We start from the raw sequence: 19,144 nt of genomic DNA on the forward strand, positions 1-19,144 counted from the left end.
ATAAAAAATAATAAAATATATGTGCCATAATCTTTGCACAGGTCATATTTTATGCTTTATATTATATCCATTATGTTAGATTCAGCAAATATACTGGAGAATAGTCTTAGTTTGTTATTGTTTGGTTTATTTTTTATTGTTAGGATTTTATCATTTTTATTGAGTGGTGTTTTTACAAAACTCTAGTTTTCACAATATTCAAACTAATCAATAGATTACTCAGTTACTATCAGTGTTAGTGAAAGCCTTGCACACAGGTAATATTGGTGAAAATCACATTGGGAAAAGTGTAAAGTCATTACAAAAGCTTTCACTGACAAAGGCCTCAGTACTAGTATACCAGCTGGCCAATGTAGTATTGATGGGAACGATTGTGGAGAAAACAGAAAACAGAAAACGCTCCTGTATCCTTGACCATTTCACTTTTCCCTTTTCAGAAGTCTCCTGATCTTTCTATACGTACCTTGCGTGCACTGTGGCAGCTCTGAGAGGAGTCGACAGGTTCGCAGTCACAGACCTTATCTCTCAGCAGCAACCCCTTTTTGCCTCAGGCAGGCGGTTGATGATATCTCAGCGCTATCGTTCCTGCCTGTTGGCACCTTTCCGCATCACTGCAGGTTCACGTCACATTCCAGTCAGCACTTCAGGTGCCTCTGCGGTTCTGAGGCTGTATGAGTGCCAGTGCCAGCGCAGACGTGCTAGCGTGCTAGCAGGCACGCTCATAAGCTTCAAATAGCTTCTCATTGCAAAGCTGAGGTAAATATTTCAAGAGGTGCTCATGAAACATTGTACTCCGAACACATTGTCTTTCTTTTTATCAGTCTCTCAAGGCTGTTGATCATTTTTTCACGAGAGGAGTCGGTAAACTCAGCAAATTGCAATTTTAACAAATTTGCTAGCATGCTAACAAAGGCTCAGAGTGCTACCTTTTGGTATTTGAATTCATTAGTGGTGTGTTTGTCCTGTAGGCGTCATAAAAAGATGATGGCGCTTACCTATGCCAAGAAAACTCCAGGAAATGCTTATAGATGACAGGCCCAGGGCATTTGGGGAGAGTATTAATTTATGTATCAATTTAAAAAGGGCTGAAAACTGTGGCACACATGAATTATTCATCCTTTCCGAATAAGAACAGGACGCTCAGCTTGACAGAACAACAATCCTGCTACAGAGGTCTGTGACAGAGATGTTTTCTGTAACAATTGGTATCACTTGTGTGCTTTGCTCCACTGTTGATGTCAGCGTCCTTGTTTATAGGCCTTGGTGACCTGTTATTTTCGGATGTTCAATGAGTCATTTCAGTACATGTCAGCGTATGAACACACACCTGGAAAGTATTTAATGCGTATAAAAATGTGTGAGAAATATAAAAAAGAAACTGTCACATTTTGGTTACATTTTCAATTTAGCCTGTACAATATGGGCCCCTGAAAGGATTTCTTCTGTGAGGACTTCCATTGTGGAACATGACAGGCCATCATCAAGCCTTTACACCGTCTTTATGTCATCATCATGAAGGTACTTTTATTTTGCATCTCCTGAGAGGAGATTAGGTTGCCTGGGCGCTCTTATGGTTGGCTTATAAGGGTCGTGTGCTGCAAATGAGAAGTACATTTCCTCCAGACTGTTGAAATGTTGGACAACAAGCAGTTTTCGCCATGTGTCAAGAGTATCAAATACTTAAATGCTCAGCAAGTGAGAAACTATTATGGTGGTTGAAAATAATATATTCAAAAGACTCAAAGGCACAAAAGTGTATAATAAGGTAATAAGCCACGAGAGGCTGTGCTTTACAGAGGTTTTGTCACGGGTGGTTGTTAGGCACGACGTGATGCAATAACCAACTCCTCCACCAGGAAATGTAGTTACCAAGCCACCATGGACTGCTGAACAAAGGCAAAACATTATCACATACTATTATATTGCAATTTTATCACTTCAGCGATAATGCTAATTTTCACTAGCTACCTCTATGCGATTAGCGATTGTTGTGTTAGCTTCAAGCTAACATTACCACACATTTGTTCTCCCACACTAGCTTTAATACTACATACTAACTTTCTGACCAAAACACAGACATTTAAAGCATGTAAAACCTTCAATCAACATATTTTCTACTTTTTATTTTGCAGTTTTACAGTAAATATTCCAATAAATTCTTCAACTAAAATGCTTCAGTTCAGGACTAATGTTGAATAGAGCTTGCTGGCCTGTTAGCTAAGTGCTGAACTGATCAGTTTACTTCAAGTTGTTAAGAAAATAAGTTTAAACAAAACCACATTCTTACATAGGGTGTGTTTAGTACTGTTTTAGGCTGTTTACTCCTTATACACATTGATGCCTGGCTCTATCTATCTAAGGCCTACACTTCCTGCGAGTAGCATAATAGCACATTAATACAAAATGTATAGGTGTGTCTATATTCAGTATGTTACGTTGGCTTTGAATGCTGCTCAGCTAGTCAGATTTAAGATCGGACCTATCTATTTTATTATTGTATTTCATGCAAAAATAGGTCTGCTGTCACCTGCGTTTCATCTGGGCTCAGAACTAGCTTACAGCTGCTTTTTATTAGGGAGAGCTAAATGTGCATTTTAGCGATACCCCAAAATGGAAACCGTTGGCAAGGAGAGCAACTGGCTTTACTGTAATGTAAATGCAAATCATTCCCCATTTCACACAGCTTTGCTATCATGCATTGGTGCTTCAAATGACCGGCTGGACTTACTTTTATAAAATAATGCATGTAGATTCTGCTTTTATTTTCTGTGACACAAAAAAAAATGCAGTTAGGGCAGTGAAATGTCCAGCAGTGGTCATGCTATCTTTGTTGCAGTGATTGTTGCAGCTCTACTCATGCGTTTCTTCTCTTTGCAGATGATGGCCCTTACTCCAAAGGGAACAAGGACTCAACAGGGCCTGACAATTCCCTCACCTCCAGAAGACAGAGCATTCCAGGTACACCCAAAGTCTCTTTCTCTCTTTCTGTCTCTCTTTTGTGCCCACACAAACACTAGATCCTACCCTCGGAGAGTGCTAGTGCTACCCTGTTCCCTTCTCTGCCTTTTGATGTTGGCGAATGTGTTTATCCGCGGCCCCGTGGGGATTTCGCCACACTTCCTGCCATGACGGTTTAGATGCATGTTTGTGATGGAGAGCTTTGGGGCTTTAGTGCACACTGCTGGCAGCTTTCTCAAGGCGTTTCCTGCGGTTTCTTGAAAAGTGGTGTCTGTTTGAGTCACTGTGCCAGTTTGAAGAACTGTGACCGGCTAGGAACTCCTGCATGCTTAAAGGAACAATCTAGAGGATTTGATCTAATCTCTATCTGCTGCATCTGTAGATTTCAATAAACAACAGAAAATTTATTGACTAAAGTATAATAGGAGGCAAACTCATACATAATAAAAGCCAATGGGCAGGTGCTAAAACACCCTCCCATTGGCCTCTATTATACAGCCAGCTTCATAATTGGTGATACCATTTATAAAGATATTGTTCTTGGTAAGGGTTTTTGTTTTCGTAGACTTTAATTTAAAAAGATTTCTCATAATTTCAGGCCCCGTGCACAAACATCTGGATATTCGTTCACTGAAAACAGGTTTTTGAGAACACTCTCGACTGACTTGCTTACTTGTTAACATGCCTGTTGCTGTTTTCATTTATTAATAATGCAGAACTCTGTCTGAAATATGACAGACAACTGGATTGTTTCTGTGCACGCGGCAGTTTGGCTGTGATTTAGGAGTTATAATCATGTCCATAATTGAATTTGGCTTTAGTTGTTTATTAAACAGCAGTGCAAGGCAATCAGATTGTTCTGCTTGTAAAATGTACTAATGTACTACAGTTTTTGTAAATGGGGCTTCACCTTAACTGTGAATTTTAAAAATACCTCAGCGAATTTAAAGATTATGTGACTTGGGCCCATTTCACCTCTTGGCCCTTACCACTTAGCCCTTATCCCTCCATTTGTTGAGAAAGAGGGGTAGGGTGAAGTGTTAGGGCTATATGGCCCTCCAAACAGAGGTTTTTCAGAGGCACAGTCCAAACAGTGTTATGAGAAAAAAGAAAAACTGGGAAAGTGGCTGCACAAGCGACCAAAAACCTAGTATTTTCTCCAATTAAAAATTATGATAACCGTTGTATTATCTTAGTGTAATATTGTTTCAATGTATTATGGTCCTTTTCTTCATAACAAGCATAAAAAATCTCTAGTAGTTTGCTGATGTCTCGGTAGGTAGCTAAATTTCCTGTTCCACCTTAAATGGTGCAGCAGTTACGTTTTGGCACATCAGGCATCAGAACTGCTATACCATTTAAGGCGAAATAGGAAAATTCAAACGAGAAGCAGGTGAATAGCTGGCTTCAGCTTCATGTCACTGAAGAATTAAAGGTGGGTGATAAATAATTGTTGCATCCTCCCTTTTTGAAGGCATATGATTCCCTAAATGTAACTAAAGCCCAGCAGTGAGGTTGCTGAGCTGTACCCTCTTCTGCTATCACTGCAGACTGGCAGGGTCGCCTACAGAGCAGCGCTAGTAGCCTGATAATGAAGTAATGTTCTTTTTATTTGAGGGTCCCATTTCATACGGAAGATTTCAATCACTAGACCTTGTAGCTCAGTTCCAAGGGGCAAGGTGACACTCGAAAACAAGGGGTAGGGTTAAAAATAAGAAATGGGATTGGGCTCTTTTTCTTTTTTAAGCTTTTTTCCAGCAAAAATTGGACTTTTGATCCTCACGTGAGTCATTTTTGTGTTATTGTTTGGACATAGAAATGGGCACAAAAAATGCTGCTGGTGTGGACAAAGTATTTTATTTTAAAGGAGGGAAGAAAATATGTTTTTAAAAATATGCAGATATGCATGGATGAGACCTCAGTGTGAGACTGAGCTAAATGGCCACAAATGATCTTTTTTTTTACCAATGGTGCCAAAAATTATGCTGCTGACTGTAAGAGTCGGTGAGTTTCCTTTTTTCTTTTCCAGACACAGAGAAATTGTTGCCTGTGCTAATCAGTCATATTCTGCAGAAGCGGCAGGTAGAGATTAGGTTGAAAAATGCTGTATTCTTCTAATAGACGGAGGAGAAGACAAAGCAAGACCTGAGCAATTAAACATAGAGTTTCAAATCTTAAGCTAATTGGATTAGCTGAATCGACACTAAAAGATAATGAGGTTTAAACCAGAATGGATGTGATTTATCTTTTATGATGACTTTAATATTCATTTGTGCAATAATTTTGAAAAGAGGAAGGAAAAAGGAAGCATGTTTGGACACTGAGGCTGCCTTTATGTAGTTATCCATCAATATAATGCTCAGTTTCTTTTCTAATCGGGCTACTATTGACTGCTGACGAACGTCCATCCATCATTCCTCCTGTAAAAATGTTCATTAGAGGAACTGAGGGGAGATCTTTATTAAAGTGCTGTTTATCCATCTTTAGATAATCGTAATCTTAGATAATCGAGCGTAAAGATAGCTTGTAATGTATTTAAGCTTAGTGATAAATATATATTTTATCAGATTCTTGCGTGATTCAGAAATATCACTTGGTTAAATGCACTTAGCCACATTTAGCTGAACGCATATTTGGCAAGGATGAATATTTTATGGAGAATTAGGCCTAATCACCTTCAACTGGAGCTTAAATGGCCGTGGACTGCTCAGTGCACTTCAGCTCCCGTTCACGTTTTGCCTCTGCTCTGAGTTTGGGGAAAATGTAACGTTAATAATTAAAGCTTGGTGAAGTGAGCTCGTACATGGGTCGAATGCTTAACTAGCTGTCTTTTAAAGAGTGGTTTATAGGACGAATAAACACAGGGAGAAATGGCTGGAATTATTTGAAGGCCCAGGAAACAACCCAGCTTTATTTGGCATTTGCTCAATTGCCTTATATTAATTACCTTTAAATGCAAATGCCTGAAGTCTGTGGCTTATCGGGTTTAAGAACATTGGGTGTCCATTTAGAAGAAAATGACTTGTAGCTGTACGGGTTGTTAGATTTATTACCTCTTTTTGCTTCTAATTGGCTTTTTATTGTTGTTACCGATGCATTACAAGTCATTAAATGTTCACACAGCTTGTTTTCTGTTCAAGGTCTGAACTATGAATGATGATAGCTTATGTTCCACAAAGATTTATTAGCATTAGCTTTTTTTTCCTTGTTAGTTGGTACTAATTGGCTGGAGTTAGGTAACTTTTAATGAGGTAGGACAAAGATTGGTCTGTTTGAGGCATGCTTCTGTAACTTTTGGCCTTGAAAAGTGGTAAGACTCAGCTCTGTGTTTCTTAGCATTTTCTGTTTAGGAGAGTTAAAATAAAATTCAACGCTCAAATTTTCATCCAATCCAATGAAAAACAGGACATTCGCATGTTAAAGGGACCCATGTAAAAAATTAATAGTGCAAGTGTCAAAACATTTCACTCCGTACAGTCCATATGTGGAAACTATCCTGCATTTTTAATAAGTGTTTTTGTGATGTCACAAAAATCAGCTCATTTACATTTGTCCGCCTCTTCACCCTACAGCAGTTTAGCCCCACCCAAGTTATAAGGAGCCCCACCCAAGTTATAAGGAGTGTTTCAGCTCGGAGTGTTTTTTTTCAATAAGGCACAACCAATCAGAACAGAGCTTGTTTAAATACATCAGTCTTAAAGGCGCAGTAACAAATCCAGCTTGTTTAATTCTGAAGCATAAAAAGAAGTTGAAAATGATCTTGTCAAAATGATCAGTGGAACATAAAACCACACAAATGTTTTAAAGCTACCTCAGTTAGCAAATGCTCAGTAGAACATGCCATTGCTGACCATAAACAACAATAACAAAGAGTTTATTTTGGCTTTAGTAAGAGTTTTATATTGTGTAAGGGTTTTTGTCAAATTTGCAGAAAGCTACATATTTAAAACTTGAATGTATTAGAATATTTGACAAACAAACAAGGGAAGCATTCGAATTTGATTTCAGATCTCATTTGACAGACCTATTACTAGTGATGCACTGAAAATTACTGGCTGAAAAAAAAATAGCTGTTTTATTTTTGCTTTTAAATTAGACATTTATTATTAAAAAAAATTACAGTACGTAAGCTCCAGCCTCCTCAACAACAGAGAAGTTATTCAAGGCAATGATTTTAGTTTTTTTTTAGTTATACCTTGTACTTTGTGAATTATTCCATCATTTCTGTGCTAACCTACCGTTATTGTGCAAGCAGTGCTTTCCTATCTGCTTCTGTGGTTTTGCTGTATTCAGCGAATCTAGCGGGACATCCTGTTTTCAAGTGGTATCAAACCTGTAGGGTGGACTTTCTTGGGTTTTGTATCTCCTCTTGATACTTGGGATGAGCAAAGATTATAAATCTCTTGTCTAAAGTTCCTCATAGAAACCATGAAGTGGTTCCACATGGCTGATATATTCACTGTTGAGCTGCTGCTCAAACTGTTTGAACAAAGACAGCAAATTGTTAGGTGTTAGATTTTGACACTTTATTGTAGCCCTATTAAATCTTTAGTTTTTTTCAACCAAAGTTTTGGCCTTTTTTCTCTTTCAGTCCAAAACCTAAACTGCCACTTTTGACTATTTTAGCTGAATTGGTTTGGTGGCCAACATTTTGGAGCATCCCTACCTATTGCTGGTTGCACCTTTTTGGAAAAAACCATTGCAAATTCAAGTCTTATGAAACATGGTAATTTTAGAGTCATATCTGTGCAAAAAATATATCTGCTTATGTGTTACAGGGCCTTGTGGATGAGAAGCTGATGCTGACTGTGTTTGTGGAGTCATTCAATATTAATTACTTCTGCTAATGCATTAGAAGTTGATTCTGAATTCTTTAGTAATAGCAAATTCCTTGGTGTGAATTCTTTCCTGGAGAGCGTAGCAATGCTAGAATGAAATCGCTGCTGTGCTTTTTGTCATTTTCTTAGTCGCTCCCATGTGATATAGTAAGAGACAGTCTGTTTTAAGCACAGGCAGTTGAGCAATTAGGCTAGAATCCTCTCTCACTGTGTACATATCATCTCTGTTACAGCGCTTACAAGCCAGCAGAGCTAACGCTGAAGACAACTGTGTTTATATATCCCAAGGAACAAAGTGGATTCATTTTGCATTAGTCGTGGTGCACGTTAAAGTTTAATAGCCTAACCCTGTTTGGTTTTTCTGTATACAAAAGTGGCACAGTTAAGTCTCCTTCCACTTGCATAAGTAAGAAAAAAAGTTTTCTAGGGATGCACGATTTCTGGTGCGATAGCAAAAACCCATAATTAACACCTTATTTTGGTCAATAAAGCACCCCTGGCCAAATTACATAATTAAATGTTTTTGAATTGAAAAGAATTAAACAACATTTGCAGCAAAATGTTAAAAAGATAACTGTGGTATGTGGAAAAGCTTGGACACCCTACTAAGTCAGTACTTGTACCCTCTTTGGCAGATAACACAGCTTGCAAACACTTTTTGTAGCCAGTTATAAATATTTCTGTTTTTATTGTATGAATTTTCACCCATTCTTCCTTGCAGAACACTTGTAGTTCTGTGATGTTCTTGGACATTTTCAAGATCTGCCCTACAGATTTCCAATGATATTCAGGTCAGGGCACTGTGAGGTCCAACCGCTTTTCAGCTTTAGTTTCTGGACTGACTGTGTTACGTTTACTTCCAAAATTTGCTGATATTTAGTAAAATCTATTCTTCCATCTGCCAATGCAATGTGTCCTGTCCCACTGACTGTCACACAACTCTAAAGAGTAATAGATCCCCCATATTTAACAGTTAGTAAGGTGTTCCTTTCATCAAATGCTGCTTCTCTTCAAACATAGCTTTAGTGATTTTGGCTAAAGAGTTTTTTTTTTGCATACTTTAGATGTAGACTTTTGTGTTGGGTTGTATTTGCTTGTTTCCATGTCAAAATTCCCAAAATTTTGCTAGAAATATATAGTATATTTTTGACTGGAACTTATATTTTGCACTATTATCAAGTGAACTGTGTTATCTGATTCAGTACAAGTGTGTTACCAGTACCAGCAATTAATACAAATATTTAACACTGTAGATAAAATAGCAGATACTAAAAAATACAGCCAGAAGTTTGTTTTTTCAAACTGTCACTGAACCAATTGCTAAAATATACCAAACAAAACAATCTGAATGAATAATCTGAGCTTAATTGTGGAAATACAGCTCAGCTTTTCTGGTTTAATGTGGAATGTGATGTTTGTTGTGTAGCCATGACAGAGCTAAATTAGGCAAGTTGATTATTGTAAGCATTTACATATGTAGCAGTTGTTCTTATCTAGAGCCAATTAGTCTTAGGTGAGTGTAACAGTTTAGTTGCCCAAGCACTCTTGGGTATAGCAGCCTTGAGTTCCTTGAGTTAATGCACACCACTAGTGACTATGTGATAATTGCAACTTTTGGCATTCCTGGGTCTCATATTATGGTCAAAATAACAGAAACAGGTGAACGTATACAGATCTGAACTAGTATGAGGATAGCATAACACAAAAAACTTTTCTTACAAAGAGAACTGATGAAAAATAAGAGAAATAAGAGGTAATTAACAGGAGCCAAAGCTGCAAACAGTTCCAGGTAGCTCTGCCCCCAGTGCCACAATATTTAAGACTTTAAAGTTGAAGTTTCTGCTGTTCATCTGAGTTTACATAGTGTGGCAATTTAGAACAAACAGTCCTATCAGTATAAGTATAAAATAAATATCGCTTTTGTCAGAAGAAAACCTTGTATCTCCAAAATGGTAACTTTATAGAAGGAAAAAACCTACCTTACTTTTAATGTAAGTCAATGGAACCAGAGTTTTTTCCAAGTCATTTTAGGCCTTTTGATTTGGTCCATTCATCATGACATTTACACACAATGTAAAGGGTAACAGGCCTTTTCAAGTTATGTCAAAAACTGAAAAATGTCAAAAATGGAGATACAGTGTTCTTTTCTGACAACAGCGATATAACTGTTTATTATCGGAATGTTTAGCCCCCTAGCCCCCGGCATCAGCAACAACTTTTTCATGTCGGTCAGGCTCATATATTGTCCTTTCTTTTTAATACTTTTTTCTGCTTTTAATTATAATTATATAATATTATAGAATGTGGTACACTGTGTGACTGTAAGTGCAGTTCAGATGTTTTCTGTTGTGTATCTAAAGAGGAATATTAGAACGAGAGTAGCTCAGTTATGGACAGTGGGTCAAAGTTAATGACTGCGTTTATCCCGCTGTCTGGCATGCAGCCATTGTGCTTGACCGCATAATAACGGATCACTGGTGGTGCGATTCTGGAGTCAGTGTAATGTTGTTGTGTGGCTGACTCTCTCTCTCTGGGCTCTGCTGTGTGTCTGGCTCTTGTGTTTCTGGGCAGAAGAGCTGCGGGGGGTGACACTGGTGGAGCTGATTAAGAAGGAGGGCAGCACTTTGGGTCTCACCATCTCAGGAGGAACAGACAAGGATGGCAAGCCACGCGTCTCCAACCTGCGACCGGGAGGCCTTGCAGCCAGGTGAGGTCAATTCACACATAAACAGAAATTTACATGCTGCTACATGGGACAACCACGACCTGAAACAATGAGTGTGTTTACATGCACTCAATAATCCAATCATTATCGGATTTCTGCAGTTATCTGATTTTTCAAATGGTCATGTAAAAAGCACACTGATTTCTTAGATCGCAGTAAGGTCTAGAAATCTGATAAAGAGAGCTGGATTTTAGCTCAGTAATCAGATTTTCAGTGCATGTAAACTCTTACTCTGATTTCTTTCGGATTTCTCAGTCTGTGCATGTGTGAAAACAGACCGCGGTACTGGAAATAAGCAAGCAGTGTTGCCACGAGACGCAGCAAAACACCTTTGGAGAGACCAACTACATTGTCAATGAAATGAAGGATTTAAATATTCTTCATCTTCTAGATGATGTACGTTCATATTTTTAGGTAAAGTGGCGCAATGTTAAAAAAAAAAGACGCGGCGTAAGGTTTGATTTTTACATCACGTTTACGTGACGTCTTCTTCTGTGAGTTTATTGGCTAGAGTTTCACATTGATTACTCAAGTGCATGTAAACATGTTGATCCAATTACTGACAAATCAGATTTTCTGCAGTTATTGGATTATTAAGTGCATGTAAACACATTCAATGTTTTTTATTCTTAATGTTACTGTAATGTTTAGTCATTATGACATTATGAGTCTTTTTACACCCATTTTTTGTGGATTAAAAAGTGGATATGATTTTTAAATCACTGAAACTCTTGCTCCACTGCGCAAACACGTGTATTCATTGAGCAATAACGTAGACATCATTGTATTTTTTCTTTTGGCTAGTGCGTCTCAAAGCCTCAAACACTGAGTAACAGCCTGTTCTGCTAAAATAGTTCACCGACTCACGGAGGAGCTCCTAAGCAGTGATGTGTGATGGCTTAAGGCTCCAAACCTTAAAATGTATTAGTAAACCACAAGCGCAAACTCTGAAATTAAAAAGACTCCAGAAGTGTTCATTTTTACATTAATTGGTACATTTTGAAATTTTAACAGTGTATAAAACATTAAACTCCTTTGTCTAAAAAATAATTTTACATGATGTAGCCGCATTAAATAAAGAAAATGAAAAAATATATATCTGTTAATAATTTTGTCTCATATGAATGATTTTTCAGAATTGCTCATTTGTCCCAGCCCTATTAGTATCAACTGCAATGGTTGCAGGTACTCTTAGCAGGACACACTTTCACACACACACCTTCTCTCTCCTCTATGCTCCACCGTATCCACAGTCAGACACGTCAGAGCACATCAGCAAATCAGAGGATGATGCTAGAATCACCTGACATCTCACAAGGGCACAAATCCGAAAGAATGCTAAAGTCTGTGCTTGATGAGGCTAAAAATATGTACTCAGCATTTGCACTTCAGGGAACTACAGTGAAACTTACCGGTAGCAAGATACGCAACATCATTCAGACATTTATGGAATAGAAGATATAGAGTGGTCTCAAAGCACAGATGTCTTTATTAGATGTTAAAGATCTCATTCAGAGCGATGTTTTCTTTACTGTACAACACTGTCTACATAGTTTTGTGAAATGCTCTGGGTAAAGAATGAGGAATTGCTGCAGTGACAGCAGAGCAGGAGAACAGAGTGTGTCGCTGTTGTCGGAGCAAAACCTCTCCATCTCCATTTTTCAGTTTTTGACGAAATTTGAAAATACCTGTTGCACTTTACATTGTGTGTAATTTCAATGATAAGTGGATCAACAGAAACAGCCCGAAATGACTTGGAACAAAGTCTGGTTCCATTGACTTACGTTAAAAGTAAAGTATGTTTTTTCCATCTCCTGTAAAGTTATCAGTTTGGAGATACAAGGTTTTGTTCTGACAGCAGCAGCATATTTATTACGTACCTAAAACAAGTAATAAAATGTGAGAGATGTGGAACCAGTTCTAGTGACGACCTGGAATACTGCGGGCACAGATATATGTACATTCACTGGAGCAGCGCAATGTGTGCCCACAATGCGGCTCAAATTCATGTTCAGTGTGCTGAGACTGCAGCTTCTCATAGCAAGTTAAACTTTTGGAGCTGGAACTAAGGTACACCCCCTCTCAACCCCACCCTCTAATTCTTCTAGTCTGTTTAGCTCAAATGCAAATCTGATATCTCTGATATATCTTTCCACATCACTTCACTCCAGCTGTGTCATCATAAATGTGAATGGCAGAGGCCACATACAGCAGTTGGTAACTGTTATCACAGGTCCAGTGATGTCCAGAGGTGGGAATTAATGAAGTATAAGTACTTAATTACTGCACTTGAGTAACATTTTTACATATCTGTACTTTACCTGAGTATTTCTGTTCCTTAATACTTTGTACTTTTATGTACGAAAATATTTTTCGTAAGAAATCTGTACTTTATACTCACCACATTTTTCAAACAGACTCGTTACTCTGTGTACTTTGTGTTTTATTTGTCTGTTTTCTAAAGCCTCAGATTGCATTTTTTTCTGAAGAGACATATTAATTCACTAGTGCATGTACCATCCTCTACATAGCTATCATCAATTTGCTGAAAGACCTTGAGAAGTAGACGATGAGTACCCCTCACTACTGCTAGTTGTGGTTTTCAAGGGTTGCTAACATCGCTAACATTTATATGGGCTGATTAGTAAAAATGAAACTTGCTGGATGTTTTCTTCCAAAAAGAAATGCAATAAGTGCTCGTTTCTTCAGTCTTTTCGTTTAGTGTGATGTGTGGTTGTACACACTTAAAAAAAAGACAGTGGTTCTATATAGAACCATGAGCACACAAAGAACTCATTGCATGATTAAAGGGTTCTTTGCATTGTGAAATGGTTCTTCGGAGAATGTGCTCTAGATGGAAAGGATTTTGGAAAGTGTTCTATATAGCACCAAAAAGAGTTCTTCTATTGTTACAAGCTTAACATCGTTACAGTAGCAGAACCCTTTTGGGTACTATATAGAATCCTTTCCAAAACTACAGAACATTCTCCATCAATCGGAAGAACCTTTTTTTTAATGCAATAAAACCCTTTAATCATGCAAAGCGTACTTTGAGCATTCACAGTTCTATATAGAATCATTCTCTTGGCTGAAGAACCCTTGAAGAACAATGTACAGTAGTTTGACCCTGCAAAAATACTGCGACTGCAGCTCGTCACGCGAACTGTGTAGCTCCGCCCACTAACTCCTCGCTCATGAGGTGCAGCATTTAAAAGCCCAGTGAAATAAGCTTCCAACAAGCTAGCGGTGTTAATGTGTTAATAAATAAAGGTTTTTCTTGGCAAAACTTTCTACAGCGGTGACAGTGAGAACTTTGTGGCCACATCGCGGCATATTTCGCTGTGTCTTCTCGCACAAGTACGTCTGGTCCTGAGAGTCCCAGGAGTCAATATTCTTACCCACAAATATTTTCATTCCAACAAAACAGAAGCTTGTCTGATTTTACTTGGTGTGTGGGGCTTTGCTTAGTTGTTTGGTATATAAAATATGAGGATGTGTTAACAAATTTTCACTTCAAACAAAACGTGTCATTTCACCAGGGGCGCCCAAACTTTTACTATCCAGCAAAGGATATTTTAAAATGTTTTAGACAATATTTCAAGATGTTTGTGACCAAGAAGTGAATAAAATGACCAATTATATACTTCAGGTTTGATCTCCACTTTGGAAATATGAGGCGTTCTGCATGTTCATTTTATCATAACTTCAGTTTCGATTCTGTGCAGTTTTCTCAGTCATTTCATTTCATTGTGGACACATCAAACATTTCTTTATCTTTTTTTACAGCTTCCTAATGGCCTAGTAATTTCAAATGGATTCAATTTAACCTAACAGGTTAAAGAGTGTGCAGAATTTCAAATCATTTTATACACTTACCTGCGACCAAATTGGTTTTATATGATTGAAAACATTGATTCCAAACTTGTGAGCAGCAGTTCCAGTGCACACTTGCTCAGTTCCCACCACTTCTCATCCATTAGCAAAAGTATTTGACCCATATATGCCTGGCATGTCAATATTTTTCCCCTCGACCGTGCTTCCACTCTCCAAATGGCTGCTGGGTTGATAACATGTTTTTGTCAGGCATCGCTCTGCCAGACCATGCAAGCCCGGAGGACAGTGGGAATAAATAGTGTTCATTTCTCTAATTAGCATCTAAATGAGCATATGTTTACTCCCTGTAGCGTGTTCAACAGCAGATAAAGAATTCTTACTCTGGATGACTGACTCACCATTCAGCAGAGAATTAACATATCTGTTCTGATAAACCACTGTACGCTGCGCTGAATTAAGAACTTAGCAATGCAAGAATTGACTTAATGAAATTGTGTTGAATTTCAGTGCTGAATGCCAAGAATGATTACGCAATCCCTGGCAAGGAAATCAGGATATATTGAGGCCAAGCAAGAATCTATTTTTCTGTATTAGGACATTCACAGTAACACTTTTTGACAGTAAAACTACAGTATAGCACACTGCAGTATGTCGTAGTGCAGGAGTCTGCAGCCCAAATGTTTGAAGCCATTTTAAAGAGCCATTTTGTCCTTTAAGCAAAAATGAATCCACCTTTGGAGCCACAACGTTTTATGTCCATTTTACCATCTTGGCTGTAAATATGTCTCAGTATGTGCTAAGGTGTTAGTATAGGATAACAAATTTAATATAAACGAAAACACAGACTCACTTTGCTCTGCTTTAAACTTAAGCTCAGCTATAGATGCTTTTCTCGCATCTCTGGCAGGAAACTTTTCTTCAAAAGTGGAATAGTTTCTTGTGTCTCTCAGTGTTCAATTTTTTACAAGGCTGAGGTCAGCTTCTCACTCGCCAGCTTCTACTGTTCCACCTTAAAGCAGACACTATTTAAGGTGGAATGGGAAGATTCAAACTTGAAGCTGATTTTAGCTCCGTGACTTTTTATTGTTTGACAGTTTCTTGTTGCAGATTAAATGTATCAGGAAACCAGCTGGAGTGATTATCAATGCAAATAAGTCCATTCATCTCCAAATTATCCATGTTCATCGTAAATCTCTCTCTTTGCCGTTTCGCTAGCAGCTAGGTGAGATTGTTATCTGCGTTGCCACGGTGACCAGCAGTCTGCGCACCAACTTTCAGGGTTAAAGGGTGAATTAGCAGTTATACATTAACGTTTAAGACCATTTATTGTTAAAACTGTGTTAGAATGATCAGAAGAGCTTTATTTTACTGCAAAGGAGGATTATTTTATTTTTACCTAAAAATCTAATCTAAACGTTGCCGAGCCCTGATGTAGTGCAAGTGTATTTATACAGTCATATGTAAACGTTTGGAAATGTGAAAATACATCAACATATCCTCTACAGAGAACACACTTATTTACTGAATTTAACATAGTGGGGAAAAAATAAAACATAAAATGTGGCCTGTGCAAAAGTTACAGCACCTTTTACATTTTATATTTTTTCTCCATAATGTTAAGCTCAAAGAAACAGAAATTGTGCACTGAAATCTGCTGAAAATATTCAAGTTTGTTTCCTGTAGAGGATGTGTTAACCCTTTTTTATGTTAGAAAATCAACAAAACATATAAGAAACATTCTTTCTGAATGTGCTACTGAAGTTTTTTCCTATTTGTTACTTTTTTATGATAAGTAAGTAAACATTATTCATCAAAGTAACTTTGAAGTTGGTGATTCAAGCAATGACTCATGAACTACTCCATATCTGATGAAACTGTCATACATCATCGAGTGGTAATTTGAATGCAGTTGATGAATCATCTTCTGCAGCTTGGTAACAAGCACCTGCACACAAACCCCTCATTTATATATCATTTGTAAATTACTCAATTTTCCCTATTTTTATTTTCTCATATTCATACTAGATCAGCAATAGTGAGCCAAGAAGTAAAGCCCTTATATCCTGATTACATGAAACGCATCCTATTTTAGGCTGCGTGGGCCAATAAAAGAAAATTATTCAGCAGGCTCAGGAGCTGCTAGTCATTCTTCATCTGCCCAGTTATGCACGAACAGCTTTGGATTCTTCTACAGGGAGATTCACTTGAAAGAGGCCCCAAATATTCTGTTGTAACTCCCGTTAGGATGAAGCAAAAAAATAAGCTACATACCTTGACCTATGTGTAATTGCATTACATGCATGCTGGAAGTGATCTCCGTTTTTTGCCAGACATATGAAGACGTACGGGGATATGCATCCGGAAGTTGCAAACGGCGGTTGAACGCTGCGACGGCTGCCGACCTCATTGCTCAGACGCAGGGGCATCCCGGCTTGTTCGAAGCTCCATATGCTGAAGAGCACATTGCACGTTTCATTCAGATTGCTTCGTCCTAGCGAGACTTATTACAGAATATTTGGGGCCTCTTTCGAGTGAATCTCCCTGTAGTACAACTAAATCTGCTATGATTTAACAGTGCTGGAAGAACCCAAACCCAAACTTCAGTGGAAGGACAAATTCTGATTCACATTTACAAATGTTGACAATATTCAAAGTGAATTACAAACAAAATTTTAGTACAGTGGTTCCTGTATTACTGATATTATTTTGATTTTAATGATTTTTGCACAAATAAAAAGCATTTCAGGTTAATAAATCACCCTCTGATTAGAGCAGACATGCCAAAAATAATAACACCATGTGAAATTTGTGTACATGTTTAGTAATGGTCTTTTATTTCAGTTCCTGTTGATTTTGTTTAATCTGATTCAAATCCGAATTCTGCTTTGGACCAGGAGTGACCAGCTGAACGTGGGAGACTACATAAAGTCGGTCAACGGCATTAACTTGACCAAACTGCGGCACGATGAGATCATTAGCTTGCTGAAGAACGTGGGCGAGCGTGTGGTGTTGGAAGTGGAGTATGAGCTGCCCCCAGCCGGTAGGAAGTTGAGTATTGTGTTCTTGCTTGTCATGTGGCATGTCCTTTCTGATTTAAGTGTTTCATTCACATCATTGACATTTATCCATAAACACCGATCAGGCATAACATTATGACCACCTCCTTGTTTCTACGCTCATTGTCCATTTTATCAGCTCCACTTACTATATAGGTGCACTTTGTAGTTCTACAATTACAGACTGTAGTCCATCTGTTTCTCTGCATACTTTGTTAGCCCCCTTTAACCCTGTTCTTCAGTGCTCAGGACCCCCATGGACCCTCACAGAGCAGCTACTATTTGGGTGGTGGATCATTCTCAGTACTGCAGTAACACTGATGTAGTGGTGGTGGTGTGTTAGTGTGTGTTATGCTGGTATGAGTGGATCAGACACAGCAGTGCTGCTGGAGTTTTTAAACACTGCGTCCACTCACTGTCCACTCTATTAGACTCTACCTTGTCAGTCCATCTTGTAGATGTAAAGTCAGAGACGATAGCTCATCTGCTGCTGCACAGTTTGTGTTGGTCATCCTCTAGTCCTTCAACAGTGGTCACAGGACGCTGCCCACAGGACGCTGTTGGCTGGATAAGAGTACTGAGAGTACTGGACTAGGATTATTGGACAAGTTGTCCAGTTAATTATGGATATACACCAGATTATGAGTACATATAATACAGTTGTATATGATACCAGCACAACTGTCACTGCTGTGCTTAGAACGGTCCAGCACCCAAATAATGTGTGTTCAGCAGTGATCCTGTGGTCATTGCTTTTCATTAAAAAGGAATTCGGTAACACTTTATTTGGATAGTCCACTTTAGATGTTTTGTGGGTGCTTAATTTACTTTCAAGTTACATTCAACTAAATACCTACTAAACTGACCATAACTTTCTTTACCGCGAAACCTGGTTCTTATCCTAACCCTAACCTTCACCTCAACCCAGAACCTAAACCCAATCCTCGCCCTGGTCCGAGCTCTAACCCTGGCCCAAATCCTAACCCTAATTTATCACTATTTAGCATCTACTGAATTTAAGCAGATAGTTTGTTAACAATTTGAACATCTGTAGATAATCTATAAGGGACTAACCAAATAAAGTATGACCGGGAATTCCATAAATATCTCCATATTTCTGCTTATTTGAATCGATAAGTTCATCCGAGTGGTCTGATGTGAAGTGTGCCAGTGTGAGTCAGAATTGTTCTCAGTGGGGGTCATAGGAACCAGATGTCCAAAGAGTTTTGTGCCTCTAAAAGCTCCGACTCAGAAAGCTATTGCATGAAATGGTTATGAATACACTGCCTGATGTCTGACCTTGTTTTATGTTAGTTTTGAGAGTTTTTGGTCTAAAACATGGTTTTTTAACCTCTTATTCTCCAGGGTATATTTTTCCATCTGAATTTACATGCCCAAATCGTAAGGCAAATTGTTCAGTAACTGCATGAAATAAATGTAAATTTTTATTTTATTGTATTTTTTTGGTAAAAGCTCCCCTCAAATTAACAGAAAATGTGTTTTATGATCAGACACATATTGCTATACGCTTACAATTTACTGCTGAAAGCCAAATATCTTAGACGCTCTTTGTATTTTTTTATAAAAATAAATTTTACAGAGCAGATCACTGGAGAGACGCCATCTGGGATCCAGTTTATAGCGTATATTTGTGGAAAATGGGTCGACTTTCAGTAGAAAAAAAATAGTGAGTTCAGCTTCTTTTATTATAAAGTTGTAAAATTACATCACCC

The 19,144-nt window shown here is 38.1% G+C and overlaps 1 protein-coding gene across 1 annotated transcript in view; it reads left to right on the forward strand.

Annotated features, from left to right (window-relative positions):
- grip2b (glutamate receptor interacting protein 2b) overlaps window positions 1-19,144 on the forward strand; it is a 196,387-nt gene that overhangs the window by 86,752 nt on the left and 90,491 nt on the right. Inside the window, exons 2-4 of the mRNA XM_036559923.1 lie at window positions 2,878-2,958; window positions 10,368-10,503; window positions 17,250-17,395. Of these exons, the coding sequence (XP_036415816.1) occupies window positions 2,878-2,958; window positions 10,368-10,503; window positions 17,250-17,395 (363 nt within the window). The remainder of the gene's footprint in view (window positions 1-2,877; window positions 2,959-10,367; window positions 10,504-17,249; window positions 17,396-19,144) is intronic.

The sequence above is a fragment of the Colossoma macropomum genome, unplaced genomic scaffold, assembly GCF_904425465.1.
Source record: "Colossoma macropomum unplaced genomic scaffold, Colossoma_macropomum, whole genome shotgun sequence".
NCBI classification, from domain to species: Eukaryota; Metazoa; Chordata; class Actinopteri; order Characiformes; family Serrasalmidae; genus Colossoma; species Colossoma macropomum.